Here is a 23,808-nt window from a genome sequence, read left to right on the forward strand (position 1 = left end):
AATGTCCTGGTGCCCGAGCCCATCCACCCCGGATCTAAATGCTCCACCAGCGACCCAAGGACGCAACAATTATGCACATTCTTCTCTCCTGCTACACCGAGCTTGTCCACACACTGCCTACATCTTTTGGTACCAGACTACAATTTCCACAGTCAACAATGTAGTACTCGGCGTGTACAGTCCTAATCAACCCAAGACGCTACAGCTTCGACACAGAGCAGACAGCAGACTACGACCGCATCGAGCCGCCACGCTCTCGCTCCCCGAGTTTAGACACTCACAATTCTCAATCGAGCCGCCACGCTCTCCCACATAGAGCTCCACGACTCCGGCCTCACTCAGCTCTCTGCTCTGCTCCAGGCTTCGTCTCAACACTGCTAAATCCAGAGACACATCCGCCGACTACGAAGTTCACTTTTCAACCACAGTTACCAGCAGCACCGCCACCTACGACAACCGACGATCCTGTACGACCTCCCACCCTACAACCCCAGTTACCAGCCGCACCACAACCTGATCCTACGACGACGGACGATCCTGTGCGATCTCCCACCCTACGACCCCAGTTAGATGACATCAGCGAAGAGGAGGAAGTTAACTTTGATGGTTATGTAACGCGAGCAGGGCGTACAATTCACTGACCAGCTAAGTTCCTTGATCAAGTATTTTTCCTTTCATCCCCTGGGAGGGGGAGTTCTGTAGCGAGTAGATTATCCAATAATATACTCGCTCCAAATGCATTGTTAATATTCCTGTCAACCTTTGGAGATGAATGAGGTGAGGCGTTGCCCGGGCAATACGGTGAGGAGTTGCCCGGACATATAAGCAGCAGGATAGCAAACATTAAACCAGAGTCTACTTTCAAGTGTGGTCTAGAGCAGACACTTGCGAGATACTGTACCAACGCTCAGTGCGCTCAACTCACACCAACATATCACCTGTGTACTTCTGTATATTCGACCAAATATATATATAGTATCTTAGTGTCTGTGTTTATTTGTCACCATACTTTACGTAACAATAGAACCGTTACAAGATACTCGCCTTGCGTTCCGCGAGCGCTATGTCATGGGTTCGTATCCTGGCTGGGGAGGATTTACTGGGTGCAAATCCTTAGCTGTAGCCTCTGTTTAACGCAACAGTAAAATGTGTACTTGGATGAAAAAACGATTCTTCGCGGCGGGGATCGTATTCCAGGGACCTGCCCGAAACGCTACGCGTACTAGTGGCTGTACAAGAATGTAACAATTCTTGTATATATCTCAAAAAAAAAAAACTGACAGAAGTGTTGTGTTTTGTGCGTTGTATCGTGTTTGTGGGCAATCGGGGTGTGTTGTGTTTACGCTGGCCGGCGGCGTCATTACTAACTCCGGATTATGTCTATTACATCACTAAACTTCATTTAATAACTATATGCCTGTTTAATAGAAGATTTTATTTGTTAATAGCATTATATTGTTGTTTTAATATGGAACACGTACACATATGCGAAACGTCCAAAGCGGTGTCCGAAGTGGTAAAAATATTAGTGTGCGATGTTGTCAATGTACAGAGTGTCTTGTTAGAACTATTAAAAAAGTATTTAATCATGTGCTACTATATTTAGAGAAATAATTGAAAGAAAAATATCTGATTGGAAAAAACGAGGATAAACATGTGGTAAATGTAGAAAACCAGTTATATAGAGAGAAAGAAATATAAAAAATAAGGCGAGGACCCAAAACAAATATTGGAACGCTTAAGTGATGAGAATGTAAGCGTCCGACACCATTTTAGCAACAACTACCTATGTGTCCAGACATGAGCATAAAGTCTTCACACAAAGTGCAGCTATCATAAAGAAAAAGCACCACCATTGACCGCCAAGTGCTCACATCAAGTCTAACTCTAAGACACAACACTCAAGACTTGCCTAACCGTCAACATTAAGGCTCCACCGTGACCCGTCTCCCAATATCACAACTCGTGCTGTCATCCGGTGGAGAAAACCTTCACACAAACTGCACATATCATTAACAAGATGAAAACTCACCAGTGTCCAGAGTGTGGGAAGAGATTCAGTCAGCTTGGAAATATGAAGACTCACATATTAGTGCATTCTGGTGACAAACCTCATAAGTGTCCAGAGTGTGGGAAGAGATTCAGTCGGCTTGGAAATATGAAGACTCACATATTAGGGGTCCATAGAATTACCCCAATCATCCCAAATCAGGCCAAAACTACCCAAAACGTATTAGCATTACGTAAGTAATGAAGAAATATGGTATATTTACTTACTATAATGTTGGTGCTACACGTAGAACATGATCAAACCTATTTTTTCTCTGAAATAATCTAATTTCATAACGAAATGAGACGTAAATATGTGAGAGGTGACGCCATAGGAAGTCGACGGTCCAAGCGACAATTGTGTGGAGCGACTTATCCAAGATATATGGTCGCCTGGAGAGTGTTTGCTGCCATAACAGCCTCCTGTACACAGTGATCCAGTCGTCGTATTTCATGGCTCAAATTGTCGCAAATTTAATTGGTAATATTAACAAGTAGAATGTGTATTTATAATAATATTTTTCATAAACAGCCACAAAATATTTAATATTTATTAAAAAAAAGTGTCTGGAAGTTAAATCAATTCCACATGACAATAAATTTGTTATATAGATACTAGCGTTATTCGTTGGTATGCGTTCGCTATTTAAACTACTCCAGTCCTTTTCGTTCATAGAACACCGAACCCTACACGCTCTCTGATATATTGCTTAATTAACAAATATTCACAAATAAAGATTATATTTATATATGTTATCAGAAAGGCAGATATAAAATAGTTTGTGTTAATGCATCACAGAGATTATACCTTATTAGAGAGGAAAAATATTCATATTTTAAACAAGGCTTCTTGGCCGACGCTCTCCCTTTCGATGGGAACTATGACCTTTTGAAAATCAATGTTAATTGAATCTATATATTATAAAAAACGAAGTTTTTTATGTCATCAGAAAGACATATAAGCTGCATGTTAATACTTTGGTATAAATATAACTGAAGTGAAAGTGAAGATATATGCCTTTTTATAGTTACTTGATGGCTCGCTCAGGGAGTGTGAAGGCCTGCACACAAGCCAATCAATTTTATAATTAATGTACATATATGCAAAGTAACGTCAAAGGTTTTTATTTCAGAATGAAGACAGATGTAAGAGGAATAATAAGAGGAAATGAAGATGAAGAAATGATAAAAAGAATGGCAATAGTGGATAGTAGTAACACACTTAAGAATTATTCAGTAATAAATACAAACTCGTCCTTCACCTATGATAAAGGAAAGTCAACTTGGAAGGATTCAGTTTACATGAGATTAAGATTAGGATACAAATATATCTGGCAATACGGAGTTGATGTCAGTGAAAAAGATAAGGAGTGTAAATTATGTAGTATGCCGCACGCCCACACCTTAGAACATTATGTATTATAGTGTCAACTTATTGATAACTATAGAAATAAGGAAATAAGTAATGTACCACATCAAATTGTTTGTATGTGTGATAATGGTATGATAGACAGTATACTTAGGAGCTACAAAACTTTTGCCCCAAGAGTGTAACAATTGTATGCTGTACTTACTATATTAACCTGCAATGTTAAATGGGATTCTTGTAATGTTAATTGTCTATTTGTACTTACTGAATTTGTGCGCCCCTTGAGGGACTTGAAGTAGAGGGGGTAGAAATAGCCTAAGTTACTCTATCCCTTTGAGATGTATTTTTTTCTTGTCTCAATAAACATACTTGAACTTGAACTATAAATATTTTTGGCTTCCTGACCATAAAGTTACCGCCGCAGTCGAGGGTAAGAGACCGGATGTACCCCATATACAAGCCGCACTAGCTATTAGTTCATAAAAGCTGACAACTTACCCAGATAAACATTACTTCCTAATTATATATATATATGCAAATAATACAATTAAAATGTTTAAAACATGATTATATATATGTATCATGTGGACAGTTTTTAATGTAATTTTTTCTCCTGATATTCGGGTTCTTTATTATGCTTCATCTTGAGGCAAAGCCCAATACCTTACGCCATATTGATGCTCTGTCCACAGATCATTCTCTCTCTCTCTCTCTCTCTCAAATCATATACATTGATGGTTTCCTACACCGCCACACGGGTGCAGCTGCAAGTGCAGTTGCCTCTACCCATCAGACAGAACTATTTGCCTTGCTTGTTACACTAAAATGTGTACAAGTGTGTGTGTCTATGTATGTATTAACACGATATACTGAACGGGGTGAGAATAGCTTGAGCTACCTCATCCATTTGTGTGTATTTTACCTCAATAAACTTATTTCAATTTCAATTTCAATTCAAGTCTCCAAACTTGATGCATTAATTGTAAGTGATTTTCTACCATCCTGCATTAATTGTAAGTGATTTCTATCATGCTTAATTGCGCGCAACTCTTTAAGACACAATTGTAACATAACCGTGTCTGAAGCTAGACAGAAAACACAACATTATTAGTGATGGTAACATAAGCCATTTCATGTGAATTCCATCTTCGTTGACCTCCGAAACTTGAGGAATGGTCCAGAAAATAGCTACTAAAGTTTAAGTCAAGTGTGAAGATACTTTAGTTGATACTTAGATACTTCCAATAAGTGTAAACATAAGTGCTGACGATGCTACCTTCCTCTATTCAGACCCCAACCCAAACGCACTATATAATAATGAAAATAATAGATTTAAAAAGTCCACTCATGGATGTAAACTAACAAACTCACATCAAACATAAAAAAGACCAACTACTATTTTTGTTCGAAAGTAAATCCTGAAACCAAATTCAACTTCAGATACACAATGTTAACATTAGCAATAATGATTATGGAAAGTTCCTTGACCTATACATAGACAAGAGACTGAACTTCAGCATCCACATACAACACATATGTGGGTGTATACACACACACACACACACACACACACACACACACACACACACACACACACACACACACACACACACACACACACACACACACACACACACACGCGCGCACACACACACACGCACACACACACACGCACACACACACACACACACACACGCACGCACACACACACGCACACACACACACACACACACACACACACACACACACACACACACACACACACACACACACACACACACACACACACACACACACACACACCAGGAAGACATTTACAGAGAGTAGGGAATTAATTAGGTATCTGGTAGCTAGTTAAGTGGTTTGGGATTTATATCTTGAGGTACTGTATACAATGTTCACAACATAGCAATGTATAATCATTTCATTGTATACAACACATTTTGGTGAAATCCCACGGTATTCCTAGACCAGAATCATAAACATCTCTGACTTCCCACAGCAAGGCGCCGGGCACCGCGGGCTCCAGGCATGATGATTTATGTTTATTTCTCAGAGCAGTAAACAGCCTGCGGCAAAGCTACCCATATGTGTAGAGCTCAGTACTACAGATGAAGAACAACAACGTAAACATTTTTGACGTTGATTAGCTTGCTCAAACACCACTAATTTCCATAAAATAAATATAGACAAAACATTTCTGCTACAAAAATAAATGAGAGTAAGAATGCTTGTGGTCTCTTGAAGTGCAGGATAATTAAAATAAGTTTTATATTTTATAGATATAGTACTTGTTTACAGACTATATAAATCACCACGTTAATAATAATCACCACTCGATAACTGTATTAACAACTCGAATGTAATGATTGGTAGTGATCAGGAAATCGCGTTAAGAAAGGCACTTATGTGTTGTTTTCCGAAGGCAACATTGTTATTGTGTAGTAACCATCTGAAAGAAAATGTTCGCCACTATTTAACGGATAATATTGGATGCACGAACACCGATAGGATTCGTATCCAAAAGAAAATATTTGGTACAAATGGGTTAGTTAGAAGTGTTTGTGAGGATCAGTTTGAAAGGGGAATCAACAATCTCATATTTTACTTTTACAAATACCCAAAGTTCAAAGATTATTTTGATAGTCGTTTGAAATCTTCTTTATGGAATTATGTGTGTGTACCTCACGCAAAAGCCAAAATGGACACGTTATGGACTAATAACAATTGTGAGTCACTAAACCATATCCTGAAACTGACTATGATTGGAAACCCCAAAAACTGCCAGAATTAATTGAAAAAATTTGCAATGTTTCAACGCTCCAAATGCTAGATCTGAGGAGAGCATTACACGGAGAAGGCAATTATATAATATCATCCAATTTAGATAAGTACCTGGTTCCTAAGGAAGTTTGGGACCAAAAAACTAAAGATGAAAAGAGAGATTACTTATGGTGCTTTATATCAAGAAAACCTTATAATGAAAATACTAAAATGTATGACAAAAACAAAATTTTTTCAATCCCAAAAACATTTGGAATTGCCAAAAAACCATATCAGCGTAAGCGCCCCCGAAGTGAAAGAGCAGTTTAATGCTATATAATAAATGTGTTTTGGAAATAGTAGCTGACGATTTTGTGTTGATATTGCATATCTCTTACCTAATTTGTATTATGAAATATGACATGATAGTGCGTTACAGACTTCAGTTAGGAAATAATTGGACTTGTAATGTGATTACTGATCCATCTGTATCCCAGTCATTTTACTATGTTAATTTTATGTAATTTATTCTTAAGCTTAATAACATTATTTAAATGTGCTAAATTTCCATTTATATATATATATATATATATATATATATATATATATATATATATATATATATATATATATATATATATATATATATATATATATATATATATATATATATATATATATATATATATATATTATGTTTCCAAATTTCTGATGATATACAACATATTGTGGTTTATAATTAAGTTTCTTATTAATAGTGATCCTGCATCAAAATTAACAATGTTCAAATTCGGTTTTGTATGTTAAAATTAACTACATTTTTATGTTAATTTCTTTCTGTAAATAATGATGATAAAGTGCAATAAAGGTATGATTGAGACAATGTTAAATCGTTAAATCCTAAATATATCTTGAGTCTTATACTTGAAATATTAAATGAACATATAGTGTGTAGTGTAGTGTTTCAATTATTATTAAGAGGGAAGGGTTGGGGGTAATGGTTCATATGTCCACATTCGAATGCCCCTCTTCCCAGGACTGGGGGTGCGGGAGTGTACAATAAACTATACCCACCTCCGGCAGCAGCTTGTCGAAGGCGGAAGTGGAGTCTAGGCCGTTTGTCATGAAAATTATAGTGTGATGGCTCTTATTTTTATTATGGGTACATAATAAGATTATGCCTTTATTCTTAATTTATATTACAATGCTGGTAAAATACACTTCTTGATGAGTATGGAGTACAAATGAACTCATTGTGTACCCTATACTCACAGGATGAGTATAGGGTACACAATAAACTACCACTCACATCATGGGTATGGGTTGCACAAGAAACTATCGGAGAGCAGAGTATGGAAAGCAAAGTAAACAAAGATTCACACGATGAGAAAGGGTTCCACAATGTCCTATGACTCACAGGATGAGTATGAGGTGCATAATAAATTACCATTCATAGGATGAGTATGGGTTTCACAATAAACTAAAGGTAACAGGATGAGCATGGGTTGCACAAACTATTGGTAACAGGATGGGTATGGGTTGCACAATAAATTACTGTGCTAGGATGAGTGTGAGTAGGATATATATATAAACATATTGTGGTTTATAATTAAGTTCTTAATAGTGATCCTATCCTGCATCATAATTTACATAATATCTACTTCTGTTTTGTGTATTAAAATGACTACTTTTTATGTTAATTTCTTTCTGTAAATGATGATGATGATGATAAAGATCAGTAAATGTAAGTAAGAACATAAGAATGAAGGTAACTGCAAAAGACTTATTGGCCCATACGAGGCAGCTCCTCGTATGGAGCTGCCTTTGATAAGTAATTACCAAAGAAGGCACCAAGCCGGGAAGGCTGTGTAGCACAATCAAATAAGTCAACTGCTCCTGAAGAGGACGGTATTACTTACAGTTTACTGAGATTAGTCTCACAAGTACCAGGTAATCCACTTTTAGTGTTGTACAGAATGAGTTTAAGTGAAGGAGTATTACCTGATGATTGGACAGTGTCATTGTTCCCATCCCCAAAGCACACTCAGATAATTATAGACCCATATCTCTACCATAATTTTGTCTATTAGCACAGTTTTCGGCGTGAATGCATTTTGGTTCTACAAGGTAGCCAACTCCATCAAAATATTAAATATGTACCCAACTCAATTAACGATTAATCAACCAATTACTCCATGGGATAACTTGGATCTAGCAGTTGATTTTGTAAATGCACCCAAGAAAGATAATGTACACTCTACATTATTAAAACAGTTAACACTGTGAAGCATCACTGAAAGTACTCAGAGTATGGGTAACGATGTGTATCAGTGCTATACCGACGGTTCTGTAGAAGAAGGTGGACGATGTACCGGATGTGCATGTAATATATTTGAACAATCTTCTCTCTTACATACATGAATGAAGCGCTATGCTAAACTGTGTAATTACTATTTGAGTACTGGAACACTTGATGATATATTGAACTTGTACCCTAGATTGACGATGTAACGTATCATAAGAACATAAGAACATAAGAACAAAGGTAACTGCAGAAGGCCTATTGGCCCATACGAGGCAGCTCCTATTCTATAACCACCCAATCCCACTCATATACTTGTCCAACCCGTGCTTGAAACAATCGAGGGACCCCACCTCCACAATGTTACGCGGCAATTGGTTCCACAAATCAACAACCCTGTTACTGAACCAGTATTTACCCAAGTCTTTCCTAAATCTAAACTTATCCAATTTATATCCATTGTTTCGTGTTCTGTCCTGTGTTGATACTTTTAATACCCTATTAATATCCCCCCGGTTATGTCCATTCATCCACTTGTAAACCTCTATCATGTCACCCCTAACTCTTCGCCTTTCCAGTGAATGCAACTTAAGCTTTGTTAATCTTTCTTCATATGAAAGATTTCTAATTTGGGGAATTAACTTAGTCATCCTACGCTGGACACGTTCAAGTGAATTTATATCCATTCTATAATATGGCGACCAAAACTGAACTGCATAATCTAAATGGGGCCTAACTAGAGCAAGATATAGCTTGAGAACCACACCAGGTGTCTTGTTACTAACGCTGCGATTAATAAATCCAAGTGTCCGATTTGCCTTATTACGAACATTTATGCATTGATCCTTTTGTTTTAAATTCTTACTAATCATAACTCCCAGATCCCTTTCGCAATCCGACTTCGCAATCACAACACCATCTAGCTCGTATCTTGTAACTCTATCATCATTACCTAACCTCAGAACTTTACATTTATCAGCATTAAACTGCATCTGCCAATCCTTTGACCATTTCAAAACCCTATCTAGATCAACTTGAAGTGATAGTGAGTCCTCCTCCGAATTAATTTCCCTACCGATTTTCGTATCATCGGCAAATTTGCAAATGTTGCTACTCAAACCTGAATCTAAATCATTTATATATATTATAAACAACAGAGGTCCCAGGACAGAGCCTTGAGGCACTCCACTTACAACATTTTCCCACTCTGACTTGATTCCATTTATACTAACTCTCTGTTTCCTTTGGTATAGCCATGCCCTAATCCAGCTTAATATAGCACCCCCAATACCATGAGACTCTATTTTTTTAATCAGTCTTTCATGTGGTACTGTATCAAAAGCTTTGCTAAAGTCAAGGTATACAACATCGCAATCCTTACCACTATCAACTGCCTCAACAATGCTAGAATAAAAAGATAACAAATTTGTTAAACATGAACGGCCATTTATAAAACCATGTTGCGACTCAATTATTAATTTATGTTTTTCAAGATGAAGACGAATTTTATTTGCTATTATAGATTCGAGTAACTTTCCCACAATAGACGTTAGGCTAATTGGTCGATAGTTAGACGCAAGTGATCTATCTCCTTTCTTAAAAACTGGTATCACATTAGCAACTTTCCAAAACTCTGGCACTCTGCCTGACTCTATTGATTTATTAAATATGGTTGACAGTGGGTCACAAAGCTCCTCTTTGCATTCTTTAAGCACCCTAGCAAACACTTCATCCGGCCCTGGTATCAATTATACAATGAATGTATGTGATGTAACTCTATAACCTGAGCTTGTGAAAGCACCTTAATCACCTTCAGTGATTAAGTGCTTAATTGCACACTAGTTTCTCTATCAGTTATCTCACCTTGTCAGAGTAAAAGAGACAAATATATGTGTATGTATGTGTTCAGAATTCAATTTCACCTTTGTAAATGCACGTTAATGACACTATGTAAAAGACACATCGAACACTTTATGTAGGGCATACGTAAATCTGTGTATTTATGTATTTACGTATGTAGCTTAGCCTAGCATTTTAAAAACACTACAATCACCTTATGTGGTTGATTGTTCAATAAATCCCTGAACTATATGTTTAACAAATCTCTAACCCTATCAATGGAGTTAGTTTAGTTCTTATATTATGCACCCTATACCCATCTTGTGGGCGGTAGTGGAAAGGGTTAGAGTCCATGGCGGACTGAAGAAAATGTATATATGATGGTTAGCATTGTTAATGTGTGGCCACGTCTGTGGTAGAAAATAATACAAAAAAATCAAATAAAGGTATTATTGAAACTTTATACGAAAACATTAAATCCTAAATATATCTTTAATATTATACTTGAAATATGGTATACTTTGCTCTCTCCATCGTACTTCTGCACCTGCTGGCAAGTGGTTCGGTGCAGTGTGCAGGTGATGTTCATTACTGGGTGAGCTGGCAAGTGGTGCTCACCTGCCAGCTCACCCAACGAAAATTTGGTTTTTAATACACTTACACATTTATTGGGTCTTTCCTTCACCTTCATTCAAGCACTAGGGTATTACAGTAAGTGTTTTAATTATAATATTTATTAACGTTATTATTTTTAATTTTTATTATTATTAACAGGAGAGGATCGAGTGTGTGTGTGTGGGGGGGGGGGAATAATGGTACACATGTCCACATCCCAATGCCCGCCCTTCCAGGACTGGGGGTGCGGGGGTGTACAATAAACTATACCCACATCCGGCGGCAGCTTGTCGAAGGCGGAAGTGTAGCCTAGATAATTTGTCATGATAATTAGTGATGACTCTTATTTTGATTATGGGTCTGTAATCCAGTTAAGCTTTTATTCTTAATTTATATTACAATGCTGGTAAAATACACTTCTTGATGATGAGTATGGAGTACAAATGAACTCATTGTGTACCCAAGTTCAAGTTCAAGTATGTTTATTGAGATAAGCAATAAATAAATCTCAAAGGGATAGAGTAGCTTAGGCTATTTCAACCCCCCTCTAATTCAAGTCCCTCAAGGGGCGCACAAATACTGTGACTACAAATAGACAAATAACATTACAAGAATCCAAACAAGAATTGTGAACCCTATACTCACAGGATGAATATAGGGTACACAATAAACTACCACTCACATCATGGGTATGGGTTGCACAAGAAACTATCGCGCAGAGGATGAATATGGAGAGCAAAGTAAACAAAGATTCACACGATGAGAAAGGGTTGCGCAATGTCCTATGACTCACAGAATGAGTATTAGCTGCACAATAAACTACAGGTCACAGGATAAGTATGGGTTGCACAATAAATTACAGGTCACAGGATGGGTATGGGCTGCACAAACTACCGGTAACAGGATGAGTATGGGATGCACAATAAATTACGGGTCACAGGATGAGTATGGGTTGCACAAACTACTGGTAACAAGATGAGTATGGGATGCACAATAAATTACCGCACAGAGGATGAGTATAGGGTGCACAAACTGGTTGGGTAAATGGAAATGGTTGGGTACATTTCCTTTCACCTAATGCGACTATTCATGTGTCCGGACTTTCAATTCAGTTATATTTATGCCAAAGTATTAACATGCAGCTTATATTTATGTCTTTATGATGACATAGAAAACTTCGTTTATTACAATATCTAGATTAAATTAACATTGATCTTCGGAAGGTCATAGTTCCCATATCGGTAAGGAGAGCGTCGGCCATGAAGCCTTGTTTAAAGTATGAATATTTTTCCTCTCTAATAAGGTATAATCTCTGTGATGGATTCACAAAAACTATTTTATATCTGCCTTTCTGATAACATATACAAATATAATCTTTATTTGTGAATATTTGTTAATTAAGCAATATATCAGAGGGCGTGTAGGGTTCGGTGTTCAATGAACGAAAAGGACTGGATCACTGTGTACAGGAGGCTGATATGGCAGCAAACACTCTCCTGGCGACCATATTTCTTGGATAAGTCGCTCCACACAATTGTCGCTTGGACCGTCGACTTCCTATGGCGTCACCTCTCACATATTTACGTCTCATTTCGTTATGAAATTAGATTATTTCAGAGAAAAAATAGGTTTGATCATGTTCTACGTGTAGCACCAACATTATAGTAAGTAAATATACCATATTTCTTCATTACTTACGTAATGCTAATACGTTTTGGGTAGTTTTGGCCTGATTTGGGTGATTGGGGTAATTCTATGGACCGCATATTAGTGCATTCTGGTGACAAACCTCATAAGTGTCCAGAGTGTGGGAAGAGATTCAGTCAGCTTGGACATGTGAAGACTCACATATTAGTGCATTCTGGTGACAAACCTCATAAGTGTCCAGAGTGTGGGAAGAGATTCGGTCATCTTAGAAGTGTGAAGACTCACATGTTAGTGCATTCAGGTGAGAAACCTCACAAGTGTCCAGAGTGTGGGAAGAGATTCAGTCAGCGTCATCATGTGAAGGTTCATATGTCAGTGCATTCATGTGACAAACTTCACAAGTGTCCAGAGTGTGAGAAGAGATTCAGTCACCTTGCAAGTGTGAAGGCTCACATGTCAGTGCATTCATGTGACAAACCTCACAAGTGTCCAGAGTGTGAAAAGAGATTCAGTCAGCTTTGTCTTGTGAAGAGACACATGTTAGTGCATGTGGATGAAAGACGTTTTGAATGTGCTGAATGTAGCAAAAAATTTAAAAACCGTAGAGCTATAATACAGCACATGTTAGTGCATGTGGATGAAAGATGTTTTGAATGTGCTGAGTGTGGCAAAAAATTTAAAGACCGTAGAACTATAATACGGCACATGTTAGTGCATTCAGATGACAAACCTCATGAGTGTTCAGAGTGTGGGAAGAGATTCAAATGGCCTGAAAGTATGAAAAGACACGTTTGTACATTTGGGTGGCAAACCTCACAGTTGTCCAGAGTGCAGGAAGAGATTCAGTTCCCTTCGAAATGTGAAGAAGCACAAAGCAATTCATTCAGGTGGTAAGCTAAAAACTTTCAGAGTGGGAGATGATTGAGAGAATGCTGAAGGATAATGAGGCATTAGTACAGTATCTTTCTTTTAGAAATATATACAATTTTGAAACTGATTTTAATTATTAAAGTATCGCGGTATCCTTTTGTCAGTTGAATGTCTTACAAAAGTAACTGTTATATTTTGTTTGAGAAATATACTTCACCATGAAAGGTAAAGATCTAAAGGCATTTTATCATTATGTTCAATTATGAAAATTAGATGCTGTTCATAGACCAAGCAAAACTAAAGAAGTTGCCACTGTAGAAGAACTCAAAATTACTAATAAGTAAAGATATATTTCTATATTTTAGCAAAGATAAAGTAAAGTTTAAAAGGGGTTTTCTTCCTATTTATTGAAATACTAGTGTGCTTTCTATTTTTTTTAATTTATTTAAAATGTAATATATATAATCTCTGTAGCTAAGTTATGGACATTGTTGTATTATTATTTAGCATTGGAGCTGGTATAGGCAATAGTTTGATACGTACTCAAGATGAAATTATTTATTGGTAGGAGAAATGTATATAATTCATGGAATTATCTCATCAAATTCCTATGCAAACTGATGACCATTTTTTTTATTTAGGCCTATTTATGAGTTCTTCTAATATTGATTAGAAATATATATCATGAGTTTATAGTAGACAGACTGGCATTTATAACCGTTTATGTCAGAAAGTTATATTTCTCTAGCCTACCTTTATCAGTTTTGTTATAACTGTCTAGCAATTATATTTCCATGATGAAGTTATATTAGCATGAATATTAACCTGACTGTCAAATATATTAACCTGACTAATTCAATTCAATTTCTTTATTATGCATCCCATACCCATCCTCTGGGCGGTAACTGACTAGCAATTCTTATTCGAATGACTGTCAGTTACATTAGCCTCACTGGCAATTATATTCGTGTGACTGTCAATTATACGAAAGTTATATTTAGTTATAGTATAGCGGTCATGGGTTCTATCTTTCAAAGAATAGTTTCAGATCAGGATTAGCATTTTGGAATAAGGTTTTGTACATGTAAATAGCACAAGAGAATGTGTGGAGTGGATGATGTTTAGCATGTTTAGGGATTTGTAACGGATACAAGACACTGTACACTGACAACATCGCACACTAATGGTCACTGCTTGCATCACAAGCGGGGATGTTTCTGGCGGGGGAGAAAGAAACAATTGCGCAGCGCGTCCCGCGGCGTTGCGCGGGCAGTTTGGGGCCATATAAATACGGGCGCACAACGGGGCTCCGCCTCACTCCGCCTGCCCTCGCCGCTGCCCTCGCAAAACCCCACCCACCCATATTTTTACCACTTCGGACACCAGCTTTGGACGTCTCGCATATGCATGTGTACGTGTTCAATATTAAAATGACAATATAATGCTATTAACAATTAGACTTTTCTACTTAACAGGCATATAGTTATTAAATGAAGTTTAGTTATGTGATAGACATAATCCGGGCTTGGTAAGGACGCCGCCGGCCAGCGTAAACACAACACACCCGAATGCCCACAAACAAGATACAACCCATAAAACAATACTTTTGTCAGTTTTTAGATAAACTCTTTTTACATTTATTATGTGATAGATATACTTGTATATAATAATAACCATTATAGGTAAGCGCCTAATATGTAATATTAATCAATAAAAACAAAGTCAGAAGCCACACGCCTGTCTGTACATGTCTTTTGTGTAAAAGTATTTTGGACGCTCGTATACTTGTGCGCTAGCTTGCGTTCACAACTGTTCTCACCTACAAGCATTAGAATTAAACAAACGAATTTATTTATTCATTTATGTACAAGAAGATACATTTTCTCGAGAGAGTACATAACATTGGTGTTCTTCCATTCTTTTTATGCCACTAACTCGCAAAGCCTTTCGGGCATTTCTAGATCTGCCCAAAACCTGCCCATTTATCCTTACCATTTACCAATAATAATATTAATAGTTATTTATTTACAAGATGGTACAATGGGTTTGTGAGATTATATAATATTGGTATTTGTACATTTTTCCAAATGTAACTAACACGCATAGTGTTTCAGGTGAAGTTGCATATCATGAATACTAAAATAATATATACTCATAAATAAAAAATAAAATGTTTTTACTGTATAAATAAATACTATTTTTTAATTTATGTTGTATTAAAAATAAGAAATACGAATGTACACTATTTCACTTGGAGATATTTACATATTACGAATTATAATCTGAAAATATATACATATAACAATGTATAACCACAAAGGAAAAGTCAAACAGGAAATTACTTAAGCACTTTCATGATAATCAACACGTCATAATATACTTTGGTTGATGTGTTGATTAACACGGAAGTGTTTAAGTAAATTCCTGTTTTAATTTTCCTTCGTGGTTATACATTGTCTTCAACTCTACAATTTCATACCATTCATTATGTGTTAATTTTTTTGTGAAGCCTGTGAGGTGCGGGTATTAGATAAACTTTAAGCCAGTTTTTTATTTACAGTTTGTAATTCCGGCACAATGTTGCATATACCTATGCTTTTTAATAAGAAAAAGGATTTATACACACACACACATATATATATATATATATATATATATATATATATTGGTGTATACTGGCAGCAGGTTTTCTTTCAAACATGTTTCATTGAATATGACCGCATATTCTGTATTTATTATTTTCTGGTTTAGGGCTTCTATCCCTCTAACTATTTTCTTAGCATCAGGGCTTAATTGAAATAGGAGTTCTCCAAAACTCATTTTCGTACTTTTAAGGTGAAGAAAAGAAGTGATTTACTATAGAGTGTATTACACTTATTTGTATAATTTGCACGACGTTTCGAACCTCCATGGTTCATTCTCAAGTGAACAGATCTTACAATACTAGTTGATTTTATACCCGCATTAGGTCAGGTGATAATACAATGAAGGTGAAAACATGGGGGGATACATAAGGGATAAACACAGGGGCTGCAGAAGGCTTATTGGCCCATACGAGGCATCTCCTATCTAAACACAAAGATTAATCCAGTGTAATTGGCCTGTTATGTTGGACATTGTCTTCTGTGTTGGCATTGATATGTTCTTGTCTTGTCCTTACTCTCATGGTGGGTAGAGTAAATAGTTCCGTGATTTGGGTGTTCATGGTAGGTCGCTCTATTCTTATGTGAATTGCCAATTCACATAAGAATAGAGCGACCTACCATGAACACCCAAATCACGGAACTATTTACTCTACCCACCATGAGAGTAAGGACAAGACAAGAACATATCGATGCCAACACAGAAGACAATGTCCAACATAACAGGCCAATTACACTGGATTAATCTTTGTGTTTAGATAGGAGATGCCTTGTATGGGCCAATAAGCCTTCTGCAGCCCCTATGTTTATCCCTTATGTATCCCCCCATGTTTTCACCTTCATTGTATTATCACCTGACCTAATGCGGGTATAAAATCAACTAGTATTGTAAGATCTGTTCACTTGAGAATGAACCATGGAGGTTCGAAACGTCGTGCAAATTATACAAATAAGTGTAATACACTATAGTAAATCACTTCTTTTCTTCACCTTAAAAGTACGAAAATGAGTTTTGGAGAACTCCTATTTCAATTAAGCCCTGATGCTAAGAAAATAGTTAGAGGGATAGAAGCCCTAAACCAGAAAATAATAAATACAGAATATGCGGTCATATTCAATGAAAATATATATATATATATATATATATATATATATATATATATTTGTGATGGAAAAAAAAGAGTAGGTGTTCGGCAGTCCTCCTAATGGCTGGTGTCAATGCCAATCACATTTATAAAAAAAAGTTGACTGCTTGGCTGTTGTCTTCTGTGGTAAAGTAAGGGAAAACACGCAAAACAAATGGTATGAACAATGAAACTTTAATTAACTTGAAAATATGAACAAAGATAATCCCTTGTCTATGTACAGTGCAAACAAACAAGATTATAAAGTCAAAAAATAACAAAATAAGAACAGTGGTGATGTTACTCTACAAATAAATAAAGACAAATGAATTAACAGGTGCTGAGAATAAAGCGCTAGCTGAGAACATCCACTAATAAACAGAGCGTATTTCAGTTGGTTGTTTCAGCTTGAGAGCACAGGATATTCTAACTCCAATGACTGGTGCAGGCCCAGATATCGGCTAGGTAGATGGCGCTGAGGTGCAGTGGTGCAGACGTCGATTCACCAATCAGAAGCAGGCTGGCTGGAAGTGGTAGTTTGGTGATCGGCGACGATGGAGGGGGGAGGTGGAGAGCGAGTGTCTGATACGTATGTGCTTGTCAGAACTTATTTTACTCAATACGTACTACACTTGCTTGTAATACCTAGATGTTGTAGATGTACTGATGTAACATGAAGATAGGAAAGAGCAGGCCAAATCTCTCTTGAAGGAGATTATCGTAACAGCTCTCCCCCGAAGCCTGCTCTTATGGGTTAAGATACTTCAGTGGCTGGTGTAGAGGTAGGAGTAGCTGTCTCCACCTCGTAGACTCTGGAGAGGGCGTCGGCTATGATGTTGTCCGAACCTTTGATGTAGAAGATCTCCAGATTAAAATTCTGCAAGTACAGAGCCCAGCGTAGAAGACGTTGATTGCTGAATTGGGCCTGTTGTAGGAACCGCAAGGTATTGTGGTCCGAGTAGATGGTAATAGACCAATTCCCCTGTAGGTAAGGTTCGAAATAAGGTTGTTGCAGATTCAGGACGATGGAGAGGAGTTCCTTTTTTATAGTGCTGTAGTTCTTCTGGTGAGGCCTCAACTTGTAGCTGTAGTAGCTGACAGGAAGAACCTCCTCGCCTCGTTGTTGCATCAGGACGCCCCCGATGCCGGTACCGTACTGGCGTCGACATTGATGATGACGGGCTTCGTGATATCTGAAGAGGCGAGAATGGGATCAGAACATAGCAAAGATTTAAGTTGTTCAAAGGCAACGGTCTGTTGGATGGTCCAATGATACCGTTGCTTGGGATACCAGATTAATCAATGGTGTCGCTACCGTACTAAAATTCTTCACAAACCTACGATAGTAAGATGCAAGTCCAAGGAAGCGCAGGAGCTGCTTCCTGGTCGTAGGTTGTGGGTAATGCTGGATGGCTTCAGTGTGAATTGTTAAAGGAGCTATGCTGCCACTCCCTATCACATGACCCAGATAACGCACTTTACCTTCGGCAAATGTGGACTTGCCCAAGTTGATGGTAAGGCTGGCTGTCAGGAGCTTGGAGAACAGATGTTGCAGCTGGAGCAGATGTTCACTCCAGGTGTTGGATGCCACAACGATGTCGTCCAAGTAGGCGTAGGTGTGATCTAGGCCGTAGATGCAACCCGTTCTCGCAAATTTAATAAGTCAATATTGACTTATTAAATATGTGCATAGGTGACATACTTAACATAATAGTTTCCCTTGAAAAGCTTCATAGAAAACACCGACCTTACCTAACCTACTTAGTATGTTAAGATAAGCATCTTATTGCTTCGTAATTACAATTATTACCTAACCTATACCTATAATAGGTTAAGTAACAATTGTAATTACGAAGCGATAAGATGCTTATTTTAACATACTAAGTAGGTTAGGTAAGGTCGGTGTTTTCTATGAAGCTTTTCAAGGGAAACTATTATGTTAAGGATGTCACCTATGCACGCAACTAATAAGTCAATATTGACTTATTAAATTTGCGAGAACGGGTTGGTAGATGACACGGTTGACAGCTCTCTGGAAGGTGGCCGGGGCGTTACACAGTCCAAAAGGAAGGCGTTCATATCTGTATAGGCCAAAAGGAGTGGTGAAGGCAGATATTTCCTTAGCTCTCTCTGTCAGGCTTATTTGGTAATAGCCTTTTAACAAATCAAGTTGGGATAAATATTTGGCATTACCTATTGCGTCAAGGATATCATCTATACGTGGTAGAGGATAAGCATCCTTGACGGTCACAAGATTCAATTTCCTATAATCAGTACAAAGGCGTGCTTTACCGTGCGGTTTTGGCACCAAGATGCAGGGTGAGGCCCAAGGGGACTCACAAGGTGTGGCCAGCCCATGATCCAGAAGGTATTGTACTTCAGCACGCATAACTTCCTTTTTGTACGTAAAAGGGTTGACGAATCGGCCGGGTATCAGGAAGCAGCTGGATGTCGTGCTGAACCACATTACACTCCTGGGGATCATCGTTGAACAACTTCTGATGTTCATGAAGAACTTTGATGAGAGCACTATTACCGTCCTGTATATAGGTAGGAAGATCATTAAGGATTTCCGAGTTGGAAGGCACTGACTCAGAGTCAGAGCTTTCTGGAGGAGAAGCAGGGAAGGTCTCACTGTGGAGGTATGGATCTTTGAAAGTGGAGAGTGATATTAGCACAGCGTGGGGAATATACCTTTATACTCCTTTAGAAGATGGACATGGCACAACTGGGTCCTCCGCCGCCTATCTGGAGTCTTAAGAACGTAGTTGTGGTTGTTTCTGCACTCCTTGATGCGGTAAGGTCCTGAAAACTTATTTTGCAATGGAGAACCTGGGATAAGAAAATATGCCAACACGAAGTCTCCTGGTTTAAATTTCCTGATTTTGCTGCGTTGGTCAAAATGAGTCTTCATCCTCTCCTGAGCTTTCAAAAGATTGTCATTAGCAAATTTACGTACTCTCTCTAGAATGTGCTTTAAGTTTTGAAGACACTGGGGCACATTCTGAGGGTCACTGAAGGTGGCATTACGTAGAGAGTCTTTGAAAGCTTTGAGAGGAGTGTCATGTTCACAGAAAATGGTACCATCCGTTTTCTATGTGCGGCGGCTGGGACGCCAGAGAGAGAGATTGAAGGTAAACAAGAGAGCGTACAGGGCGCCCGCCAAGCTTGGTAGCTACTAGTCATGTAATCATATTAAGTATTAAAGTCAGTAACCAAGTCATGACTTTACATCAACCCTACAACCAAGACTTCCTCAGTAACACACAAACACCACATTGGCGACGAGGATGAACTGTGAACGCAGGTATTTGTTCAGTTTCAAACACAAGAGAGAAGCATGCTGCCTGGAGGAGGAAGAGAAGCTGTGAGCGCCATACCCGATGCTGTATGCTAACCGATGCTGTGTGCTAACCAATGCTGTGTGCTAAACGATGCTGTGTGCTAACCAATGCTGTGTGCTACCCAAGCTGTGTGCTACCCAAGCTATGCTGAAGAAACAGTACTGAGGAATCTGCCGACGTTGTGTACGAAACGACGCATTGATGTGTACAAAACCTGATGTTTTGGTTACGAAACGACGCTTCGTGCTACAAAATTCATCACACTGAATTGACTGCTGTACCAACTGCTGCACCAACTGCTGTACCAACTGCTGTACCAACTGCTGCTGTACCAACTGCTGTGCTGCTGCTGTGAGTAGGAACAACACATGTACACAAGGGCTAGGTAAGAAGTCAGTTGCTGCTATATTGTGCACTGTTGTGAACTTTTGCATTAAAATGCTTGTGTGCTTTGCAAAATTAAAGTAATTACAGTGAATTCTTGACTAACATATACAGTGCAGTAAGTGTTTAATATTCTGAGGAACATTTAAGTGATAATTTACATTTATTCAGTAAAAATGGCAAATATACCTCAGTTTCCTGCATTTGATCCTGACTGTGACCAGACAAACCTGTCACAGAGGTGGGTCAAATGGCTTAAAAAGTTTGAAAATTTGTTGATAGTTTCTGACATCAAAAGTGCTGAAAGAAAGCGTGCCTTTCTACTTCATTATGCAGGTGATAGAGTTTGTGACATCTTTGACACACTGAAAGACACTGGTGGTGCCAAAGATTATGACACTGCCAAAGCCAAACTAACAGAGCATTTCAAACCAAGGCAAAATACTGCTATGGAAATTATGCATTTCAGGAGAGCAAAACAACTCTCTAATGAAACTGTGGATCAATACCACACACGTCTGCAGGGTTTAGCAGCCCATTGTGAGTTTGCTGATGTTGACAAAGAAATCAAACAGCAAATAATTGAAACATGCACATCTACACGTCTCCGTCGAAGAGCTCTAGAACTTGTTGATGATGAAAGTTCTCTTACCAAGATACTGGATATTGCTCGTCGAATGGAAGATGCTGCACGTGATGCTCGTGTCATGGAGTGCAGTGCCAATAACGGTTCTGCCACTGTTACTAACAGTGATGAGGTACGTAAGGTTCAGGGAGGACACCGTGATCAAAGAAGATATCATGGCAAACCTAACAGTAAATTTAGCCGAGAACCACGTCACAACTGGGGTCAAGGAACAAGGCTCAAGCAGTCACAACGACCCACATCAGAGGGTGTCAACAATAAATGTTACAATTGTGGAGACTACCCACACCAAGATAATGTTTGTCCTGCTCAAGGTAAGAAGTGCTATGAGTGTGGAAAACTAGGTCATTTTGGTGCTATGTGTCGTTCCGCACTAAAGAAACCACAGTCAATGAATAAAAGCACTGTACGAGGATCAGGTCATAGGGGTCGAGGTGGTAAACACAATATTGCACCTCATATCCAGAATGTTAATAATGTGCAAGACAACATTTCATTACAACCATTCTCAGATGACAGTGATTGTGATTATACTTATGGAGTACAAGCAATCACAGAATGGGATGATCTTCCAAACAACCTAGAGACATGTGTATACATTGCTGGTATTTGTCTCAAGGTTCTCATTGACACTGGATCAAACATTGACACCATTGCTGAGTGCCACTATGAGAAATTTAAAAAACAGTTCCCAAAGCTTGAAAACTATAATGGCAAAGCCACTGCCTATGCTTCAAAGGTAGCCTTGCCAGTGATTGGAACTTTCACTGCAGAGATTAAGTCAAAGAATGCAATGCTCATTACTACATTCCATGTTGTTAGGAATGCAAAGGAGTCTTTACTCAGTTACAAGACTTCAACTAAATTGGGGCTACTTCAGCTTTCTAATGCTGTAGCAGTGGAATCTGCAAACAATGTGGATGCTATTGTTGCTGAATTTTCTGATCGATTTAAATCCATAGGTTGTTATACTGATAGCAAAGTACATCTGCATATCAACCCAGATGTAATTCCAGTTGCCCAACCACATCGCCGACAACCATTCCATACTCGCAAGATTCAGATTCAGAGATTCAGATTCAGATGTTTATTCAGGTTAGGTATATACATACAAGTGATGTTACATTAATGGATTGATATATAGATAGAGCTAGTACATACAATGCCTAAAGCCACTATTACGCAATGCGTTTCGGGCACGCATTGCGCATCGGGCAAGAAAGTCGATGCCGAACTGGATAGGCTGATATGGAGCTATATATCATTGAACCAGTAACAGGCCCAACACCATGGGTAAGCCCAATTGTCACTCCACCAAAGCCGAAGAATCCAGATGAGATACGCATTTGTGTGGACATGCGTGTTCCCAACAAGGCAATAATGCGTGAACGCCATCCTACACCCACTGTAGATGATATGATCTACCGCTTGAATGGTGCAACTGTATTCAGCAAGTTAGATTTAAACAAGGGCTATCATCAGCTTGAACTTGATGATGAGAGTCGCTTCATCACAACGTTTACGACACATCGAGGTCTGTATAGGTACAAGCGCCTGAGTTTTGGTATTAACAGTGCTGCCGAGGTATTCCAGCACATCATCAGCCAGGTATTGCAAGACATACCTAATGCTGACAACATGTCTGATGACATCATTGTTTATGGCCGTACCCAAGCTGAACACGACAAAGCTCTTCGTGCAACATTGCAACGCTTACGAGAAAAGAATTTGACGCTAAGCCGAGCAAAGTGTGAGTTCAATCAACATAAAATTGAATTCTTTGGACATGTACTTAGTGACAAAGGTCTGTCTCCAGATCCTAAGAAAGTTGCAGATATCAAGAATGCTGCACCTCCTTCAACGTCCACTGAAGTACATAGTTTTCTGGGAATGGCAAACTACTGTTCTCGCTTCATTCCAGATTTTGCTACCATTACGAAGCCTCTACGTGAGCTCCTGAAGAAAAATGCATCATGGTACTGGAGCGATATCGAGCAAAATGCATTTGATGCTGTGAAAGATGCACTAGTAGAGAATGCGACTGCTGCGTATTTTGATCCATCAATGGACACTGAGTTAACAGTGGATGCTAGTCCTGTTGGTTTAGGTGCTGTTTTAGCCCAACACAAACCTGGTCAACCAGATTCCCGAGTAGTAATTGCCTACGCCAGCCGTTCTCTCACAGATGTTGAGCAACGATACAGTCAGACAGAG

General features: G+C 38.4%; 1 protein-coding gene and 1 long non-coding RNA gene across 2 annotated transcripts; both read left to right on the forward strand.

The window, feature by feature from the left end:
- The first annotated feature begins 2,249 nt into the window (after nt 1-2,249).
- LOC138364248 (uncharacterized) lies at nt 2,250-5,217 on the forward strand. Its single transcript, XR_011228353.1, has 2 exons — nt 2,250-2,530; nt 3,183-5,217. It is a non-coding gene; the product is annotated as an uncharacterized lncRNA (long non-coding RNA).
- A 7,652-nt stretch (nt 5,218-12,869) lies between these two features.
- Nucleotides 12,870-13,478, forward strand: LOC138364335 (zinc finger protein 892-like). Its single transcript, XM_069323940.1, has one exon. The coding sequence runs from the start codon at nt 12,870-12,872 to the stop codon at nt 13,476-13,478; it is 609 nt and encodes a 202-aa protein (XP_069180041.1).
- The last annotated feature ends 10,330 nt before the right edge of the window (nt 13,479-23,808 follow it).

The sequence above is a fragment of the Procambarus clarkii genome, chromosome 13 (assembly GCF_040958095.1).
Source record: "Procambarus clarkii isolate CNS0578487 chromosome 13, FALCON_Pclarkii_2.0, whole genome shotgun sequence".
In the NCBI taxonomy this organism is placed as follows: Eukaryota; Metazoa; Arthropoda; class Malacostraca; order Decapoda; family Cambaridae; genus Procambarus; species Procambarus clarkii.

Coding starts and splice junctions, on each gene's coding strand:
- LOC138364335 (XM_069323940.1), top strand. CDS start 12,870: ATGTTAGTGCATTCAGGTGAGAAACCTCACAAGTGTCCAGAGTGTGGG.